This window comes from Mesoplodon densirostris, chromosome 19, assembly GCF_025265405.1.
Source record: "Mesoplodon densirostris isolate mMesDen1 chromosome 19, mMesDen1 primary haplotype, whole genome shotgun sequence".
Lineage (NCBI taxonomy): Eukaryota > Metazoa > Chordata > Mammalia > Artiodactyla > Ziphiidae > Mesoplodon > Mesoplodon densirostris.
This window is the reverse complement of record NC_082679.1, coordinates 6,616,882-6,638,238: the sequence shown is the minus strand read 5'-3', so window position 1 is coordinate 6,638,238 and position 21,357 is coordinate 6,616,882. Positions and strand designations below refer to the sequence as shown.

The following is a 21,357-nucleotide window of genomic DNA, read 5'->3' as shown; positions in this document are numbered from 1 at the left end:
ATGCGCTCAACAGATATGTGCTGGCCACCAAGCAGACACAGGACACACACACATCCTGAAAAATAAAGCAGGGATGGGAGATGGGGGTTCTGGGGTGACACCTTCAGGAAAGGGGAGCAACTTGCCGCGGATGGGGGTGTGGCACAGACAGAGCCAGGCAGGTGTACCGAGCAGCCACCTTCGTCGCCCCAATTCTCTTGACGGGGAGACAGAGGCTTGGCGGTTCCGGGGCGGGGTGAAGCGGGGAGGGGGTGGGGCGGGGCCCGAAGGATGCTTCAGCTAACGCGCCCCGCACCCGCCGCAGGGGCCCGCAAGAAGCTGCGCCTGTACCAGTTCCTGCTGGGGCTGCTGACGCGCGGAGACATGCGCGAGTGCGTGTGGTGGGTGGAGCCGGGCGCCGGGGTCTTCCAATTCTCCTCGAAGCACAAGGAGCTCCTGGCGCGCCGCTGGGGCCAGCAGAAGGGCAACCGCAAACGCATGACCTACCAGAAGCTGGCGCGCGCCCTGCGCAACTACGCCAAGACCGGCGAGATCCGCAAGGTCAAGCGCAAGCTCACCTACCAGTTTGATAGTGCGCTGCTGCCCGCCGCCCGCCGGGCCTGAGCCCGGGGCGGCCTCTCGGGGGCTCTCAGGGGCTCCACGCCTGTGTCACGTGGGCGTCCCCACACCCTAGGTCATAGGACCCACGGATCCCCCACCCTGGCTGCGGGGGCGGGGCGCTGCCACAATCCTTAAGCCCTGTCCAGGGTCCCACTGGGATCCCCCCCAGTCATGTCTGGGGCCTCTTTGGGATTCCCTTGTCATGTCCAGGGGCCCCAAGATCTTCATGTCTTGGGTTGAAGGACCCAGAGACGACTATACTTATGTGTCCGTGTGGAGGGGCGGGGCAGGGCAGTGCTTCCAGAATCCCAAGAGCTTCCCTGGGATCCCCTTGTGATGTCTGAGATCCCTTGTGTGTCTGCGATCTCTCAGTCTCATCTAGGGGAGGGTGAGCCTACAGATCGTCACACCAAGAGGGGGACTCTGCCAGCAACCCTAAGCCCTGTCCAGGGTCTTTCTGGGATCCCCTTCTCATGTTTGAGTCCCTCCTGTCCCATCTGAGATCTCCTAGTTATGTCTGGGTCCCTCTGGGAACCCTTTGCATACATGTCTCTGTGCTCATCTGTGACTCTCATGCTGTCTGTCCCCCCAAATCCCTTTGTCATCTTTGAGATCCCCTAATTCTCTGGAACCACCCTGCTATCACTTGTTTATGTCTGGAACTCTCCGATCACATTTACGGTGCCTCTGGGATCCTTTTGTCATGTCTGAAAACACCCTTGTCAGGCCTGGAGGGCGGACCTCAGTGAACCTTGTTGTATCCGGGCCACCTCTGCGATGCCCTTGTTTGTCTGGAATCCTCCAATCACATCTGAGGCCCTTCTGGGATCCTCATCTGGTATGCCCTTTTGGGGACCCCACCAACAGCTCCGAGTTCTCCTGGGGACCCTCCACCTCCTGTAATGGCGTCCCTAAGGCCATGCTGGGGATCAATTCTGGCCACTCAACTGATTTCTGGGTGACCGTGGCAGCCCTCCTCATGTCAGTTCTAACCAGAGACTTTGCACAGTCCAGCAACAGTGGGCCAGCTTTTCGGTGTGGAGAGGCTGGAGCAGGGTGGTGGCCGCTTCTAATGGGGAATCTGTTTTCCAATCTGCTCAAGTCCCCATCACCCCTGGCTGTCATACCCCGGTGGCTTCTCTCAGTTGTCCGTTCGCCCCAACCATTCTCTTGTGAATCCAGCCTGAGCAGAAGCCCGAATGAACTGTGGGAGCTCTGATTGGAACCCTCGGGGGGGTGGGTCAGAAGCTGTGGGCTAAGAAGCCAGAGTCCCAAGTCCTTGAGCCTGGGTGGCTGGGGGATCTAGGGTGAAAGACTTGCTGCTTCTGGGCCAGTTTGGCCCTTGTGTGAAAGAGGAGAGGAGGAGGAGGAAGATCTCGGAAGTCCCTTGCAGCCCTGTCAAGCCTTTGATACATCTCCTGAAATCCACCCATCCACCCACTGGTAGCCAGAAGGAAGACAAAGAAGGAGCATCAAGGACCCAGAGAGGGAAGAGGTCTTGAGGGGGGCACACAGCGGCTGGTATCAGAGCCCAGGCTGGGACCTGCCCTCAAGAGGACAACACACCCCCCTCCCTGGGGCGGTGCCAGGGACAAAATGTCTTTTGGGAGGGCCTCCTCTTGCAAATGAGGTACCTTTTACGAAAACTATCATCACCCCAAGTTTGGAATAAAATAAAATAAATCAAGGTAGACAGACCTTCTAGGACCCTTTGTCAGGGACCGCAATGCTGCCCATCCACCCGGGCCTGCTGGCCTTCAGAGACACTGGGACGGCGAGGGGGGAGATAAGAGAGGAGATGCAAGAGGCAGTTAGAGCCAAACCAGGCCGAGCCTTGAAGGCCGCGGTCAGGGCTTGGGATGCAGGCACTGGTGGTTCGATTCAGTTTTTGTCGCCGTCTCTTCTTGACGATTGGAGTTCTTCCCCACCCTCTTCCTGATTCCCTTTCCGTCTGGGTCTTATCCCCCCTTTCTGAATTTCTGCCCTCCTCCGGATCTCTGTCCCCCTCTCGCTGGATACAGCCCGCCGGTAGCGAGCGAGGCTCCCGGCTCTCCAGGCTCTCCACCAACCTGCTGGGCCCGCAGGAGCCGCGCAGCAGTCTGCCCGGCAACCTATGACGTCACAAGGGGGACTGCCTTCGGGTTGGCTCCGCGCTCCGTGGAGGCGGGGAATTTTCCGGCTCTTAGGGGGTTTTGGAAAAGAATGGTGTGTGTGTGTTGGCGGGCGGGGTGGCGATGGGCAGGAAGAAAACGGTGAGGGACTTGTCTTCAATAACACCGGGTCCTCCACCCGGCGTTACTTCCCCGCCCGCCCTCCGCCTTAACTCCAAGCCACACCCACCTCGCCCTCCTCTCCGAAACACCTGGTATCCTGGAGACCCTCTCCTCCCGCGATCCCCTCATCTCCTTCACCTCCCCCCACCCGGCGTCCGGCCACCACTACCCCCATTCGGAAAGCCACAGGCACCCCTGCCGGGAAGGGCGCCAATGTCTGGGCAGCCCTCCAGGGCCTTCCCGGTCTCCCCACCCACCCCAACTGGGGCACCCGCCCCCTCCCCCGCCTCCGGTGCCCGCCGCGCCCGCTCCGGGAACCATCGCGGGGAGCCCGCAGGGCGCGGTCCCACGAGGGGCCGCGGCCAATCCGGGGTCCCAGGTGGCCGGGGCCCCAAGCTATCATGTATGCCCACGCCCGGGGGTGGGACTCCGGAGTCCCCGACCCTCAGTGCCCTCCCTGCGGGCACAGAAACCTCCCCCTGCCTCCCCCGCGGCCATCCTGCCTATCCTGGGAAACCGGACCCTCCCTCCCGGCTCTGGTTTCCCGAAAACTCCTGACTTGCAGATACTAAGAATGGCTTTCTAGACCCTGTCTTCCGCACCATCCTCAACCCCCATGCCGGAGTTCTGGCTCAGAGCCCTCACCCACTTCAGACTCCAGTCCTTTACTGTCCCTCCGCCTAGGACCCAAGAGTCCAGGCCCTCATCCTTCTTTCTCTGGGACCCAAAAATCTGGATTCCAGGTCCCTTCTGCACCTGGACCCAGGAGTCCAGGTCCCCAGGCCCCCTTCCCTCAGACCCGGGAGTCCCCCGCCTCTGGCACGTCCTCCCTCGGACCCAGGTGTCGGAACCCCAGCCCCTCCTCCCTGGGGACCTGGCATTCAGCCATCTCTCCTTGTCCAGCTGTTATTTCTCACCCTTTCGAACACACAGGCGGAATGTGGGGCTGCAGGGGAGGGTGGGGAGGCGCGTCTGATGCCTCCCAGGGCCTCCTGGGAGTCTCTGGACTCCTTAAAGGGCTCCCCCGGGGGCCCCCCTGTCCTCCCTAAGGCCCATCGGGACACAGCTGCGTTCAGAGGAGAGGGAGCAGGTCCGCCGACATGCCTGAGAAAAAAACAGGTGGATTTGGGGACTCCCTCCCTATGTGGAGACGCGATTCTGTTTTCTGAATGGGGATTGGGGGCTTCTCCTTCCGTAGGGCTGGGAGAATGGGGTGACTTCTCCGTGTGGGGAGGAGATCCCTTCCTTGTGTGGGATAGGAGGGTCCCATACTTGTGTTAGGTGGGAGGGGGTGTCCCCTTCCCTGTGGGGTGGTAGGGGCTCCTTTCTATGTAGGGAGTTGGGGGTTTATCTCTGGGTGCAGATGGAGATTCTCTGATTATGAATTTGTGTCCATTTTTCTCGTTGAGGATGGGAGTCCTGTGGTTGTAGAGTGCGGAGTCCTTGCAGGGCGTTTGGGGTCCTCTACATTTGGGGATGGGGTCTTCTGGGAAGGGACCAGGGTCACTTCTCTGAGGATTGGGGTCTTTCGCTGCAGGGGAATGAGGTCCTCGTGTGCCTAGATACTAGAGGTTCCTCTCTGTGTGGTGAGGAGAGACTTCTCTGTACAAGGTTGAGGGGACCTCATTTCAATGGGAATTGGGGCTTCCCCGTGTAGGAATTAGGGGACATTCTCCATATAGAGGCTGGAGAGCCTTTCTTTATGTGCAGTTTTGGGGCCCTTTGAATGGGACTGGAGGCATTTCTTTATATGGGGATGGGGCTTTCTCTCTATGAGGCAGTGAACAGAGGAGACACAAGCCCCCAGGGAGGACCCCTCCTCCCAGGGTGTCCAGTCCGCTGGCACCAGACCAACCAGGCTGAGGGATGGTGGTCCAGCCCCTCACTGCAGCTGGGGCCCCAGCGGGCCAGGCGCCAGCAGGCAGGGCAGGTGAAAGATGCTGTGGTCAGCGCGAGTATCCAGTTTCCAGCCCAGGGGAAGAGCTAATTATACCGCCAAGACCTAAAAGGTCAGAGCCTGGTGGCCTGGGTGGATGGGGCATGACCTGCCTGGGGCAAGGAGAAACCGGATCTCACAGACTCTGGGATTAGAGATAAATTTACACCTGGACTGCTGGACTCCAGATTCTGAAGGAGGAGGGGCCCAGGGACCTGCACTCCTGGGTTCTGGAAGAGGAGAACACTGAGCACGTGCTCAACTGTGAATATCTCCTGCCTCACAGCGGCCAAAGAGGCCCCCGCAGACAAAGATGCCACCAGACCGGCTCCCAAGGAAGCCCCGCCTCCAGAGGTTCTTGCAGAGCCCCCCAAAGGTGAGATGGTGTTCCAGAGGGCCAGGCAGAAGCTGGCACCTTATCCCCCGGCCTCCCCTCCCCACAGCTCCAGTGCTGACAGCCCTCCCCTGCTCACAGCCCTCCCTGGCTCCCCAGTGCCTCCAGGACAGAGCCTAGCCCCTCAGCCTGGCCTTCAAGCCCCCAGCAACTGGCTCATTCATCACCGAGTCCTGCCCAGCTATGAACGCCCCAGCCTATCCTCTTCTACCCCAAAGCCCCATTTAAGACCATCCGGTTCACAGATGGGGAAACTGAGGCCCAAAGGGGCGGGGAACCTGGTCACGCAGCTACCTGGATGATGCGTGATCTCTCCCAGGTCAGGAGAAGCCACTGGGCCCCAAGGTCTTTGACTGCTGAGCAGAGGGTCCCTCATTCACTCTCAACCCCGCCCCCAAAGTGGCCTGCCATCCCCTCCCTGGCCGGCCTTAGACCCCCTAATCCTGTCTCCTGAGCAGAAGCCCCACCTGAGGACCAGTCTCCCACCATTGAGGAGCCCACCGGTGTTTTCCTGAAGAAGCCAGACTCTGTGTCGGTGGAGACTGGTGAGGGGTGCCTCGGGGAGGATCGAGTGGGGGCTGGGCTCCTGGGTCTGAGGGAGGCGGGGCTGGGGTCTCCTGGCTTCCCAGTCCTCTCCGTAGAGTCTTATGACTCCTGCCTGGCCATTCCCTCCCACCCCTCCACCCCCACCCAGGAAAGAATGCTGTGATCTTGGCCAAGTTGAGCGGGAAAGAGCTGCCGGGCAAACCAACCATCAAGTGGTTCAAGGGGAAGTGGCTGGAGCTGGACTGCAAGAGTGGGACCCGATTCTCCTCCAAGGAGTCCCACGACTCTGCCAGCAATGTGAGGACCCTGTGGGGACTCGAGGGCTTGTGGGCCAGGGCTGGAGATCGTGTGGAGCTCCTTGGTAGAGGTTGTGCCGGGCAGGAGGGAAGAATGTTTGGGCCAGGGCAGGGTGCACTTGGGCACGGCGTGTGCGTGCCCAGAGAGCTCTCAGGGTCAGGGACGCAGGCCCCCAGAGATCAAGATTGTCCAGGCATGGAAGAGACAGCTGGCCCTTCCTGGGGGCACTCAGAGTTGTGAGGTGGGCTCTGGGGGAGGTGGGGTGGCACTGGGGGTCAGTCATGTGCACCCATACCCCTGGCCTGGCCCCCAGATATACACCTTGGAGCTGCACATCGGGAAGGTGGTACTGGGTGACCGCGGGGATTACCGCCTCGAGGTCAAAGCCAAGGACATCTGCGACAGCTGTGCCTTCAAAATTGATGTGGAGGGTACGCTGGCTGGCGGGGGTGGGGGCCAGGGGTCTTGGGTCTGGTTGGGGGAATGGATCTGTCAGCCAGGTGTGGGGAGAGTATACTGATGTGGGGATAAGGCGGGCACAGGTTTTCGGAAGATGGAGCACAGAGGCAGGGGTCAGGTTGTTCAAAATAGGGGAGACAATCTACTGGCTTAGACGGTGAGGAGGTGTAGATTTGGGGGTGAAAAGGTTCAGGGTTTGGGGGTGTTCACGTGGAGCTTAGGAGGTGAGTTATGTAGATTCCAGGGTCACAGTGTACAAGCTTGAGAAAGTGGCAGTAAGGGCTCGGGAAGTGAGGGTTTCCAGGTTTTTTTTGTTTTTTGTTTTTTAAAGTAGAATTTCCATTTTATTATGTACTGTTTATTTCAGGGGAGTCTAAGTGTGGACAGGTTTAGGGTGAGGGTATACAGGATTGACGGGAGGCTACACGGATTTGGGAGTATGTGTATGGAGCTCTGAGGGTGTACAGGTTTGGGGGCATCTGCAGCCCAGGATGTGTGGGGACTTAAACATGGAGGGCACAGGGAATGAGGTTGCCCAGCCCCGGGGAGAAGGGCCAGCCAGCCCAGGTGTGAGGGGGATATAGGCCGCTGAGAGAGGGTGGTGCAAGGCAGCCAGGGAAATGCGTCTACAAGCAGAGGGTGTCCAGGCCCAAGTGAGAGGGTGTGCTGGCCCGAGATGGAGGAAAAGGGGTCTGGGGGAGGTTGTGCAGGCCCGGGGTGGGCGCTCTTGGTCTTAGGTCAGGCCTTGCCTCCAAGCTCACCTTCCCTTCGCCCATTGCCTCTCCCCAGCGCCCAATCAGGACTCCGCTGGGCACAGTCTAGAAAGCTTCAAGTGTTCGTAAGTGACCCTGGACCCTGGGGAGGGGCAGGAGTACGTCCTGGTGCCAAGGACCATGGGAGGGTGTCCTTTGGGAGGGGCAGCTGTGGGAGAAGGGGAGGATCAGGGAGGGCAAGGAGTGGGGACCCAGGGTGAGTCTGAGGGTCAGGACCTCCATGGGGTTCACACTCCCTCTCAATGGCCACAGGGGTGAAAAGATGCCGGAAGGCAAAGGTGAGCTGGATTTCAGCAGCCTGTTGCAGAAGAGGTGAGTCCACCCCGCCTGGCACAGAAAGGGGAGATGGGGGCTCAAGGAGGAGAAAGATGGTGGGTGAGGCCCCCCTGCTCCCCGTTGCTTCCCCACTGCCATCCTGGGACTCTCCCTCCCCTCCATCTACCCATTCCTTGCCCACCCAGCCACCTGTCCATTCACCCATCCACCCAGTCACCCACACCCCTACCCACAGCCCCACCCAACCCACAATCTGCCCATCAATTCTCCTACCTACCCACCCTTTAACCCATCATCCTCACATCCACCTTCCTGTCCACTCGGGCTCCAATTCACCTACTCATCCACCTGTTCACCCAACCAACCATCCACTTGTCCATTCACCCACCCACCAGGCAGTCAACTCATCCATCCATCCAACCAGCTACTATTTATCCATCTACTAATCAACCCACCCACTCATCAGTCTGCCCACTCATCTATTCAGGCAACCAGCTACCTATTTATCCATCTACGAATCTACCCATCCACCTACCTGCCCACCGCCCATCCATCTGCCCACATATCCATTCATCTACCCCCCTCTTCCCACTTGTCCATCCATGCATCGGCCATTACACTCAGCCACCCATTCATTAACCCATTCATTCATCCTTCACCCACCTACTGCATCATCCACTTCCCCATCTATTGAGGCACCCATCTATCCACCTTTCCACCAGCCATCTGTCTACCATGCATCCACCTTCCCACCTGTGTATCCATCTGCACCTGCATCTCTCTTTCAACTGAGTCCAACATCCCACCCATCTACTCATCCACCTACCCATCTAGCCAGGCATTCCTCTGTCAACTGTTCGTCTCTTCACCGGCACACCCATCCTCCCAGATAGCTCTCTGTTAGACTCATCTATATGAAATTGCTATTCTGTAGGTAAAAAATGATTGAATATTGGCAATTTCATATTACTCTACATGATGCTTGTCCAGTCACTCAGTTATTCATTATCTGCTGGTCCACGGATCCATCCTTCTACTCACTCAACTATCCCCATAACCAAATCCCCAACAACTCCATTTACTAATAGATTCATCTGTTTGTCTTTACCCAGCCAACCATCTTCCCAGGCATCTTCCATCAACATATTCACCCAACTGCTCACCCAACCACCTGCCACCAACTCATCAATCCACCCACTTACCCAGCCATCCTCCATCAACCCATCCACCTATCTTAATGCCACCCATCCCCTACCAACCTACCCATCCATTGACCCATTCATCCATCAACTTAGCCATCCATGGACCCCTCCACCCATTTACCAGTTCCCCACCTAATGCTCTGTACATCAATCCAGATATTCATATGTCCCCCAAATTCACCCACTCATCTATCCTTCTTTTGTTCCCTTCCCTTCCTTCCTTCTTTCCAGAGACTCACTCTCTCTCACTCATCATACATCTTCTGAGGCCTCCCGTCTACCAGGCCCTGATCAGGGGACAGGGAGAAGTTTGACTGGTTCCCTGACACTGAGTCGCTCATTGCCTTGGGAAGATGGGTCTGATCCAGCAGACACAGACACAGACCAAGACTGTTTAGTGTGGTCAGAGAGAAGGTCCCACGAGGGCCTTGTGAGAGCTCAGAGTGAGGGCAACTGATATGCTGGCAGGACAGGGGGTGCCTCATGGAGGAGGGAACTTCGGTACTAGCATTTGTAGGATTGAAGAGCAGGTGGAGATAGGTCATCCAGGCAGGGAAAGATGCTGTGCAAAGGCTGGGATGCAGGAGCGAGCCCAGAGTGCTCAGGAAAAGGCAAGTAGTGTGGTTTGGATAGTTGTGGGGGTGCGATGGGACAGAGGTTGAGGTTGTGATTTCGAGGCTGAGTTGCTGGGGTTTCCTCCTGAGGGCAGTGGGGAGCTATGGAGGAGTTCTGAGCAGGGAAGGGATGGCATCTGATGTGGGGTTCAGAAATAGCCCTCTGGGGTCAAGTGGGGAACCGACTGGAGGGGAGGAGATGAGATGAGGTCAGGAGGCCAGGGAGGAGGCTGGGGCAATGGTCCAGGTGGGACAGGATAAGGAATAACAGACCCAGAGAGAGAAAGTGACACAGCAAGTGAGTGGAGAAGGCAGAGGGAGACCCTCACCTCCTCACTCCCTGGTGGCCCCGGCCTGTTCTCTCCACCTTCAGGCAGGGGGCTGAGGAGGAGAAGAAAAAGAAGAAAGATGACGATGATCTCGGCATCCCGCCTGAGATTTGGGAGCTCCTGAAAGGGGCAAAGAAGAGCGAGTATGAGAGGATTGCCTTCCAGTATGGCATCACTGACCTCCGGGGCATGCTGAAGCGGCTCAAGAAGACCAAGGTCGAGGTCAAGAAGAGTGCAGGTCAGTGCTGGTCTGAGGGGAGATGGGCCCTGCCCATAGGGACTCCAGTACCGTAGGTATCTGATGTTTGGACCCTGGACTTACCTTTTGGAGGTCCTAATCTGAGGAGTAATAGAGATGCCAGTTCTCAGGGGCCTCCAAGTTCACAGGAGGCTCTCTGACCTTGGTGGTCTGGGGAGGGAGACTTGACAGCTCAGGACAGTGAGAACCTCTCAGCTCCGTCCCTCTTGCATCCTTCAATCTCCAGCCTTCACGAAGAAGCTGGATCCAGCCTACCAAGTGGACAAAGGCAACAAGATCAAGTTGGTGGTAGAGATTAGCAACCCAGACCTTCCCCTCAAGTGGTTCAAGAACGGCGAGGAAATCAAACCAAGTAGCAAGTATATGAGGGGGCAGTCCCCAGGGTGGGGGTGTCCATGTCCCAGAGGGAGAGTCCAGACATAAGGCTGGCCACTCTTAACCCAGAAAGGGCACTCCCTCATCCATATGAAAAGTGCAAATCCCTCGGTAGAAAAATAGACAAAGGCGGTGAAGAACAGGTATTCAGTTAGAAGAAACCCAAGTAGCTAATTCACTAAGTACATATTCAACCTTGCAAACACAACCACCACCACCAATAATAATAACACAAGTCAAAACAACGGCCTTGGGACTTCCCTGGTGGCCCAGTGGTTAAGACTCTGCACTCCCCATGCAGGAGGCCCGAGTTTGATCCCCGGTCAGGGAACTAAGATCCCGCGTGCCACAACTAAAGATCCCACATGCTGCAACTAAAAATCCCGCATGCCACAGCTAAGACCCGGTGCAGCCAAATAAATAAATAAAATAAATATTAACAAACAAACAAAAAACCCCACCAACGGTCTTTCTGCTCTCCAAATGGGCAAAAACTTTACAAAATGACAAAATCTGGACTCCCCTGTCAGTCCAGTGGTTAAGACGCAGCGCATCCACTGCAGGGGGTGCGGGTTCAATCCCTGGTTGGGGAACTGAGATCCCCGTATGCCTCATGCCGGGGTGCAGCGCTCCCCCCAAAAAAGGATAAAACCTAGTGCTGGAGAAGACATAGGGAAATAGGTCCACAGGTTATTGGTGGGAATGTAAATTGGCAAATCTCTAAAAGGGCAGTGTATTCAAAAGCCTTTATTTATTTTTAAAATATTTCTTTATTTGGCTGTGCCACGTCTTAGTTGTGGCATGCGGGATCTAGTTCCCCAACCAGGGATCGAACCCAGGCCCCCTGCATTGGGAGAGCAGAGTCTTACCCGCTGGACCACCAGGAAAGTCCCCCCAAAACCTTTAGATTGTGCAAGTCTAGGTATTTATCATAAGGGCATGATCATGGTTATGCATATTTAGCTGCAAGAATGTTCACTGGAGCATTTGCTGCTGTAGCAAAAAGTCAAATAACCAAAACATAAAATTCCATGTTAAGGTGCTGTGCAGTCACTAAAAAAGATATTCTAAAATTTATACTAACATGGGAAGCTGTTCAAGATTAGTGTTATATGCAGAAGCATAGTGCTCATCTCTGCTTCACAAAATGTTAATCTACATATAGATTAGATATTAAAAGATTGGAAAGAGAGAGGCCAAAATATTTGTAGCTGTTATCTCTTAGTGATACAATTATGGATGGGTTCTATTTTTTTTTTTTTTTTTTTTTTTTTTTGCGGTACGTGGGCCTCTCACTGCTGTGGCCTCTCCCACTGTGGAGCACAGGCTCCGGACGTGCAGGCTCAGCGGCCATGGCTCATACCACAAAAAAAAAAAAAAAAAAAAAAAGATACAGGTTAAGTTGCTGTAACAAAGAGTCCCCAGAACATATGAATTTAGAGAGAAATATATTTCTGGGGGTTTGAGCTAGACGCAGGTTCCATATTTTTTGGCTACACCATTTCTTGTGGTGTTGTCCTCATCTGCATGATTGAAGCGGGTCATGGGCACATCTGTGTCTATCAGACAGGAAGCTGGAAGGAGAGAAGTCTAGAACAAGCACCGCAAAATTAGAGATGACCTAGCAGTTATGCCATCACATCCATTCACATTCCGTTGGTCCAAGCTCAGTGGTGCGGCCCGCCCAGCCGCAAAGGAGGCTGGGAAATGTAGTTGTCTAGGTGGGTCGTTGTGTGTCACTGCTAAATGGAAGAAGACGGATATGGGTGGACGGTTAGTATTTCTGCTGTGGTTACGTAAATACTAGAAATTGGACCATCGATCTCCTCCCACACAATTTGGCTCTGAGAGGGAGTGGCTTGGCCTGAGGATAGATGGGTGGATGCAGAATCTCCTCCATGCCCTGGCTTGAGCTGAGACTTTTGCATCAGGCACGTGTTTGAGAATGTTGGTAAGAAGCGAATTCTCACCATCAACAAGTGTACACTGGCGGACGATGCTGCTTATGAGGTCGTCGTCAAAGATGAGAAGTGTTTCACTGAGGTCTTCGTCAGAGGTGAGGCCGGGATTTGGGCGTGAGCTTGGAGAGTGGGGCTCTGGAGGGGATCCTGAAACTACTGACCTCCTGTCGCCCCATGCCCCACAGAACCCCCAGTCTTGATTGTCACACCCCTCGAGGACCAGCAGGTGTTTGTGGGCGACCGGGTAGAAATGGCAGTGGAGGTGTCAGAAGAGGGTGCCCAAGTCATGTGGTAAGTGACTCTTGACCCCTGATCTCCATACAGATGCCCACAGCATCTTTGGCTCAGCCTTGATCTTTAGGACCTCTCTCTTTTTGAAAAAAAATTTAATTTTATTAATTTATTTTTGGCTGCATTGGGTCTTCATTGCTGCATGCGGGCTTTCTTTAGTTGAGGCGAGCAGGGGCTACTCTTCCTTGCAGTGCACAGACTTCTCACTGCCCTGGCTTCTCTTGTCATGGAGCATGGGCTCTAGGCCCGCGGGCTTCAGTAGTTGTGGGGTACAGGCTCAGTAGTTGTAGTGCACAGGCTTAGTTGCTCCGTGGCATGTGGGATCTTCCAGAACCAGGGCTCGAGCCCATGTCACCTGCATTGGCAGGCGGATTCTTAACCACTGAGCCACCAGGGAAGCCCCAGGACCTCTCTTGAAGATTTCAGACCTTTAACCGGTAGTTTCCAGGAGACCTCAGCCTTTCTCTATAAATCCTGATCTTCACCCATGACCTCTTTCTGAAACTTCTGACCTCTCCCCATCCCATCCTCTTCCAGGTCTTTTTCCTGATCCCTGCTATTTCTGATCCTTTAAGTTATTTATTCACCCATTCAACCAATTATCCATCCTTTGACTATTCATTCATGTATCCATCCATCCATCTCCCCGGTCCCCCATCCATCCATCCATCATCTCCCCATCCATCCCATTGATTCATCCATCTATCCACCCCACCCGTCCACCCACTCACCCATCTACCCATCCATTCGTCCATTCTTACATCTATTCCCCCATCCAGCAAGTATTTATTGAGCACCTGTTGTGTGGTGGCACTCTTCTATGTATTGGAGAGAAAATGGAGAGAATATATATTAACATGGCACCTGCCCATAAACTCCACAAGGAGTTTATGATCTGGCAAACTGCTGGGGTGGAGTGTGTGTGTGTGTGTGTGTGTGTGTTGGAGACAGAAACAGGCATTAGTAAAGTCATCACACAAATAAATATCAAAGTTCTATTTTGACAAATATTGATATTGCAGAGGAGCAATAACTGATGCTATAACCACTTTTTTTTTTTTTTTTTGCGGTACGCGGGCCTCTCACTGTTGTGGCCTCTCCCGTTGCGGAGCACAGGCTCCAGACGCGCAGGCTCAGCGGCCATGGCTCACGGGCCCAGCCACTCTGCGGCATGTGGGATCTTCCCAGACCGGGGCACGAACCCGTGTCCCCTGCATCGGCAGGCGGACTCTCAACCACTGCGCCACCAGGGAAGCCCTATAACCACTTTTTAATAGGAGAAAAGGACTCAGGAGGTCAGGGAAAGCTTCCTGGAGGAGGTGATGATTGAAATGAGGTTCGGATGATGAGGAGGTAGAAGTGAAGTGGGAAGTGGGAAGACTGGCCCAAGCAGGGAAGCACCATTTACTGAGGCCACAATATTTGACATCTCTCTGTGACCCTGAACTTCCTCCATGTTCTGACCTCTCCCCCTGACCCTTTTTTGTGTCTCCTGACCTCCAACTGAGACCTGTGGCCTGTGACCTCTTCTTCCTCTTTTTCTCCCCAGCCCCCACCTGTGATCCATCCATTCTAGACACCTCTGTCAACCTTTGTCTTTCCTCCTTTTCGTGATCTCCCTTCTGACCCCTGATTCCTGCTCAGGACTGTCTGTCTGGCCCCTCACTCACCTCTGACATCCAGACTCCGGCCTAAGCGGGCCCCTCACTTCCCCACTTCCTGTCCCCTCCACCCAGGATGAAAGATGGCGTGGAACTGACGCGGGAGGATTCCTTCAAGGCCATGTACCGCTTCAAGAAGGATGGGAAGCGTCACATCCTCATCTACTCGGAAGTGACCCTGGAGGATAGTGGTCACTACCAGGTCATGACCAACGGCGGCCAGTGTGAGGCGGAGCTCATCGTGGAAGGTAGGGGGCCTCCCGGTGGGGCAGGGAGCCGCACTGCGCATGCTTCAACACGCCACTCGAAGTTGCCCAAGCCCCAAATCTTGGAGCTGTCCCTGACTCCTTCTTTGCCTCATACCCTACATTTGATTCACCAGCAAATCCTGGTGGCTCCACCTTCAAAGGATATCCTGAATCTCACCACTTCTCTCCACCTCCATTGCCCTCACCTGGCCCAGGTCTCCATCCCCCTCATACCCTGGACTGTTGCAATAGTCTCCTCACTGCTCTCTCTGTTTCTACATTTGTGCCTCAACCCCGACTCCAGCCAGGGTGATCCTTGTAAAATGTCAGGTGGTGAAAACTGAACACATTCTGTGGTCTAGTGCACAGGACTGAACCCATGTCAGTTTCCTGGTTTGGATAGTGGACTACAGTTACGAGAGATGTCACCACTGGGGGGAGCTGGATGAAGGGTACATGGGACTCTATGTGCTATTTTCCCCCCCTTTTTTTCTATGTGCTATTTTTACAAACTCCTATGAGTCTGTAATATTTTCAATATAAAAAGTAAAAAAAAAAAAAAAAGCCCAAGTCATCGATAGGCCAGATAAATTATGGTAGTTCCCTCTGTAGCCAAAACAAAGGACAATTTTTAGTTAGTGACTTGGAAGGGTTTCCAAGATATATTGTTAGGTGAAGAAGCAAATATGCCACTATTTGTATGGAGGGGAAAGAGAGGAAGCAAGGGAAAGAGGGAGGGAGGAAGGAAGGAAAGAAGGAAAGAAGAGGGAAGAAAGAAAGAAGAAAAAGAAAGAAGGGAATGAACTGTATGTACATCTTTGCTTTTCTGGCTATGAACTGGCTATAGTGTCTTTGGAGAAGGGATCGAGACCGGTACTATTGGAAGTGGGTGGGTGAGAGATTTCCCGCTCTATATCTACATCCTCTTATCATTTTATTTTTAAGCCATACAAGTGCATTGTTTTATTTAAAAAATTAAAATTAAAAAAATGTAAGTCAGATCGCAGCCATGTTCCCAACACCCTCCAGCAGTTTCCACCTCACTCAGAGTCAATGCAAAGTGCTCTCCATGGCCCATGGGATGTGTCCTGCCTATGCCATCTCCCACGTCTGTCTTGCTCACTCCGCACCAGCCTGCTGGCTGTTTCCCAAACCAACAAGCCTGCTTTCCTCTGCAGGGCCTTTGCACATGCTGTGCCCTCTACCTGGGAGCCTTCTGCGGCCTCCCTGCCATCCCTCAGGCCTCATCGTTCCCTCTAGTTATTGGTTTATGTGTTTCCCATTCACTGTCTGTCTCCCCACTAGACCGTGAGCTCACAAGGCCCACAGATTGTTTCTGGGTTGTTTCACGGCCAGAATCCCAGAACCTGGGACACTGCTTGGCCCATAATGGGTATTCACCAATCTTTGTGGACTGACCTCAGTTTGATGGCCCCATCTCCTTCCCTCCCCATCCAGAGAAACAGCTGGAGGTCCTGCAGGACATCGCAGATGTGACGGTGAAGGCCTCAGAACAGGCCATGTTCAAGTGTGAGGTGTCCGATGAGAAGGTCACGGGCAAGTGGTACAAGAATGGGGTCGAGGTGCGGCCCAGCAAGCGGATCACCATGACCCACATCGGGAGGTACGGAGTGGACTGCGGATGTGGTCTGCAGACTTTGTGGTTTAAAAGAACAAGGGTTTAGGGAATTCCCTGGCGGTCCAGTGGCTAGGACTCTGTTCCCACTGCCATGGCCTGGGTTTAATCCCCGGTCGGGGAACTAAGATCCCACAAACCATGCAGGACTGCAAAAAAACAAAACAAACAACAACAATAAAACACAAGGGTTTAATTTCATTGTGAGTCTCAGGGTTGGGTGGAGGCCGGCTGATCTCGGATGGCCATCTTCCTGGGCTCCCTCAGGCCCTCATCTGGGTCAACTGGGCTGCCTCCACTCTGGTCCGTGGGAGGTCTCATTCCCCAGGAGGCCGGTCCTGGCATATTCACATGGCCGACAGAGGTGTCCCGAGAGAGAGCAGAAGCGAATAGGGCCTCTGAGGGCTGGGCTGGGCGCTGTTCCAGTGTCACTTCCACTATATCCTATGGGGCAAAGGAGGTCACAGGCGGCAAGGTCTCCTTGCAAGGATCACGGCTACAGGATGGGAAACTTGTGGCTATATTTGCAAGCAGTCAATTTTGGCGGGGAGGCCATCTAGCTAGGGAAACGGGGCTGGAATTCAAAGCGTAGCACGTGGACACCTGAGATAAACACCTGGTAATCCGCAGAATGCCGAGAACCACTGTGATGCCAGCAGAACATCATGCCTCTGTGGATTTCCTGATAATAGCTCTTGGCAGACATAGACTTTTTCTGGGTTCTGTGTAAGGCCCCTGCCTGCTGACGGTGGCAATAATGCTGAGAACTAATCTTAATGCTCTACAGGGCACTTACCAGGTGCCAGGGAGTCTTCTAAATGCCTTACAACAACCCCCTTGTAGACTGTGAACATTACCTCTATTTTATAGATGAAGAAATGGAGGCACAGAGAGGTTAAGTGACTTGCCCAAGGTCACACAGCTAGTAAGGGGCAGAGCGAGATTTGGGTCCAGGCACTAGCACTGCACTGAGCACGGAGATCACACTGAGGCGCGCGTTTCTCCGTGGTGGTCCCCAGGGCGACCTGGCCTGACGTTTGCCCTGCACCCCCCGACTCCCCTTAGGTTCCACAGGTTGACGATTGATGATGTCCACCCTGAGGATGAGGGAGACTACACATTTGTGCCCGACGGCTATGCCCTGTCCCTCTCGGCCAAACTCAACTTCCTGGGTGAGGATACCGCCCGGTTCTCCCCCTGGGTGCTATAGCATCCACCCTCCCAGACCCCAACCCCCTTCAGCATTAAGTCTCCCTAACTGTAAGCTGGGGGTGACAGCAGCTGCTTGTGGGAGGAGGGACAGTCATGGGCCTGAATCCACCCCCCAACCCCCCAGGTCCCAGGGTGATGGGGTGTGAGGGGGGGGATGAGGGGCCCCATAGACCTAACCATCAGTCTTCTATGTCCTCCAGAAATCACGGTGGAGTACGTCCCCAAGCAAGGTAGGGACCAGAGGCTGCTGTGGACTCCTGGGTCTGAGGGCGGAGGGGCAGGGGACCTGGACCGCCGGTTCGCTGTGGCTGTTGGAACCCAGCTTCTCAGGAGATCCTCTGGAGGGGATTGGGAGGGCCCAGCTGCCCACTCCCAAGTTCCCCAGAATCTCTCCTCTGCCACCAGAGCCACCAAAGATCCACCTGGACTTCTCGGAGAAGACCTCAGAAAATTCAGTTGTGGTCGTGGCTGGAAACAAGCTGAGGCTGGACGTGTCCATCACAGGGGAGCCCCCTCCTGTCGTCACCTGGATGAAGGAGGATGAGGTATGTGGAGCTTCCCCTGTGCCCTGACTTCTCCCTCTCAGCTCTGCTGGGTGACTTTAGGCAAGCTGGTTTCCCTCTCTGAGGTTCAGTTTCATTGTCTGTGAAATGAGGAATTTGATTCCTTCTTCAGAGGGTTGTTTTGAAGACTGGAGATAATATTTGTTCACCACATGGTTCTGGCCTAGCACCTGATGAGTGCTCCACGGCTCCACCCATCCACCGCTCCACCCATCCACCCATCCACCCATCCACCCATCCACCCATCCATTAACCCATTAATCAATCAATCAATCAATCCGGCCATCCATCAATTCATCCATCTAACCATCTTTCCACTCATCAGTTCATTGATTGATTAATGAATTCATCCAGTAATTAATCCATTTGTCCATTTATCCATGAATCAATCCATTTATCCATCCATCCATCCAACAAATATTTTCATCTTGTATGTTCCAGGCCCTGAAACAGTTCAATTTTTCTTCTCTCCTCTGGGCTTCAGTTTCCTCTTCTGTAAAATGGATAGACTTGACTCAATCTTCATTCATTCCTTCCCTCAGCAACCTCAGCCCCTGAGGTTTCCTGTACGTCAGGCTCTTGCATAGGCATTGAGGGTACAGCCATGAATCAGATGCGCCCCTGCCTTCCTGGAGCCTTCACTTTCGGAGAGAGGCAGACATGTGCCCAAACAGTCACAGTTCAGGGTGATCAGGGCTGAGAGAAAGGGAGGTACCAGAAGCTATGAGGATTCTGTCGTAGCAGTCAAAGTGGGCTGTCACTTTCATCTGAGGGCATCCAGGAGTGCTTGCCAGAAGAGGCGACTTCTGGGCGGGTTCTAAAGGATGGGTAACGGTATAGCAGATAGAGAAGTGGGTCAGCGCATTGCATGCCCTGGGGATCAGCTATGCAAAATCTTGGGGATGAGACAGGCTGGTGTTTTCAGTGAAGGGTGGTGTTTGGAAGGCAAGGAGGCAGTGGCAGGGGGGTGATGAGGCTGGGGGCGGACCCAGCAGGTCCTCTTGTGCTGGGTCCACAGCCTGTGTATTGTGTGCTCACGGGGAGCCATTGGAGACTGTTGGGCCGGGGAGGGGTGGAGGCCGGTCTGGGTTTTGAGGGAGGTAGAAAAAGGCCATCTGGTGGGCTGTGTCCAGGAGTTCACAGGCACCAAGGGCAGGGTCCGCATCGAGAAGCAGGCCGACACCAGCAGCTTCGTGATTGAGAGCACGCAGCGAGCTGACCAGGGCCGCTACACCATCAAGGTCACCAACCCCGTCGGCGAGGACACGGCCACCATCATCTTGCGGGTTGTGGGTGAGCAGAGGGAAGCAAGGAGGCTGAGCCGGGGGGGGTTCCCCGAGGCCATGAGGTGTCCTCTGACCATCCTGTCTCCCCTTCCCCAGATGTCCCAGACCCCCCAGAGGCTGTGCGTGTCACATCGGTTGGAGAAGACTGGGCCACCCTAGTCTGGGAGCCACCCAAGTATGACGGGGGACAGCTGGTCACCGGTGAGCGCCCGTGTGCCACAGTGCCCATGACTTCCGACCTCCCCTGTCCCCTGACTTCTCCTTGACCTCCAAGAGTCCTCAGCATCCTCGGTGACCACCCTCAGAAACTCGGTTTTCCGTCGTCAATATCTCACACTCCCTTTTGCCCTCCCTCTCATTCTTGACTCCCCAGCAACCTGGGAATCCTCACTTTGGCTAACAGCCTAGGATTTTCTGGGACTCCTTCCGCCCTGATTCATGACCTGTGGCCCTTCTTGATCCCTGAACCCATGAAGGGTGACCTCTGACTGCTCTGTGACCCTGAGATCAACTCAAGATTCACGGCCTCAGACCTCTCTGAGTCATGTGACCTTTTGATGTGCCTTTGACTGCCCCAACTGACCTGGGACCCCAGGCCTCCCCATGACTTCCCACTTCTCTCTGCTTGCGGGGGCCTCCAGGGTACCTCCTGGAGCGGAAGAAGAAGGGCTCTCAGCGCTGGATGAAGCTGAACTTCGAGGTCTTCCCGGGGACCACCTACGAGTGCACCAATATGATCGAGGGCATCCTCTACGAGATGCGGGTCTTTGCTGTCAACGCCATTGGGGTCTCCCAGCCCAGCGTCAACACCAAGCCCTTCATGCCGATTGGTGAGGCTTCTCTGCACCCTCACCGAGCCCCCGTCCACCTCTGACCCATGGCCTGCCCGTCCCGGATCTCTAACCCTACACCCTGGCCTTGACTCCCTTGACTCCGCTGACTTCTGTGCCCTCTCATCCAACAACTCAAGACATTGACCCCCCAGCCCCATGCATCCTCCTGACCTCTTCCTGATCCAGTACAACAGCCACCGACCCCTAGGATCCTAGACTCCATGCTGTCCCCCGAATATGTCATTGACCTCTGACCTACCACATAGACACCTATCCCTGCCCTTGGAGACCTCACGATTCCTTGAGATCTTGTTTCAATGACCCGTAATGCCACATCCTTGCTTCCTGACCTTTGGCCCACCATATTGATCCCTTTCCCGACCAGTGACTCCAGCTCTGACCCCTGAGCCCTCATTTACCCCACCTCCCCTTTCCGTGGATTCTTACAGCGCCCACAGGTGAACCCCAGCACCTGACAGTGGAGGATGTGACAGACACCACCACCACCCTCAAATGGTGGCCCCCAGATAAGATTGGGGCAGGTGGCATCGATGGGTACCTGGTTGAGTACTGCGTGGAGGGCTGTGAGTCACCCCGTGCGGCCTGGTGGGGGCAGTGGCATACACAGAGTCCCAGTGGGTGTCTGGTCCAGGGGACTGCAAATAGGGCAGTGCAAGGACAGAGCTCTGCCATAGCGAACTGCCCTTCTGGCTGTGCTTGCCTGAATCCCTGGGATGGGATGGGTCAAGCCAGGCCCCCGATGACCAGCTTGTCCTCTCTCCCTCCCTCTCTCCCTCCCCTACACCCATCCTCCATACAGTGATACCTTTTTTATCCATCCATCCAAGTATTTATCTACTACCTATGTTGCTCCTCCTCTGTTCTATCTAGTTATCCATTCATCTACCCATCCAACCAATCTTTCCTCCATCCATCCATCCGTCCATGTATCCTTCCTTCCTTCCTTCTTTTCCTTCCTTCTTTTTCACCTATTTCTCCCTCCCTCCCTCCCTTCCTTCTCTCCCTCCCTCCCTCCCTTCTTTCCTTCTTTTTCTCCAGTTGCCCACCCAGTCATCCATCCAACCATCTCTCTATCCATCTGAAAATTTTTTGGATCATTTAACCGTCCATCCAGTAACATTTTTTTCATCCATATATCTATCGCTTCACCACTATGTTTCTTCCCTCCCTCCCTTCTTTCCAACCATCCGTTTGCCTATATGACCATCCAACCGTCTAATTATGCATTGTTTCTCCATCTGTCTGTCCATCCACCTATCCATGTTTCCACACATCCCACTCTCAATCCTCCAAGGAACAAACATGTATTGAG

General features: G+C 54.6%; 1 protein-coding gene across 3 annotated transcripts in view; it reads left to right on the top strand.

The window, feature by feature from the left end:
- Positions 1-21,357, top strand: part of SPIB (Spi-B transcription factor) — a 33,493-nt gene that overhangs the window by 5,126 nt on the left and 7,010 nt on the right. For 2 of the 3 annotated variants that reach the window (XM_060085646.1, XM_060085647.1), the window contains one exon: positions 305-2,278. In XM_060085646.1, the coding sequence (XP_059941629.1) occupies positions 305-603 (299 nt within the window). In that variant the 3' untranslated portion in view covers positions 604-2,278. Of the gene's footprint in view, positions 1-304; positions 2,279-5,095; positions 5,186-5,661; positions 5,749-5,897; positions 6,098-6,359; positions 6,478-7,294; positions 7,344-7,530; positions 7,591-9,743; positions 9,938-10,184; positions 10,318-12,264; positions 12,390-12,479; positions 12,586-14,321; positions 14,495-15,952; positions 16,119-17,195; positions 17,303-17,542; positions 17,573-17,747; positions 17,888-19,038; positions 19,199-19,287; positions 19,393-19,832; positions 20,022-20,473; positions 20,609-21,357 lie in introns of those variants that run through there. The other variant, XM_060085645.1, reaches the window with a different exon arrangement.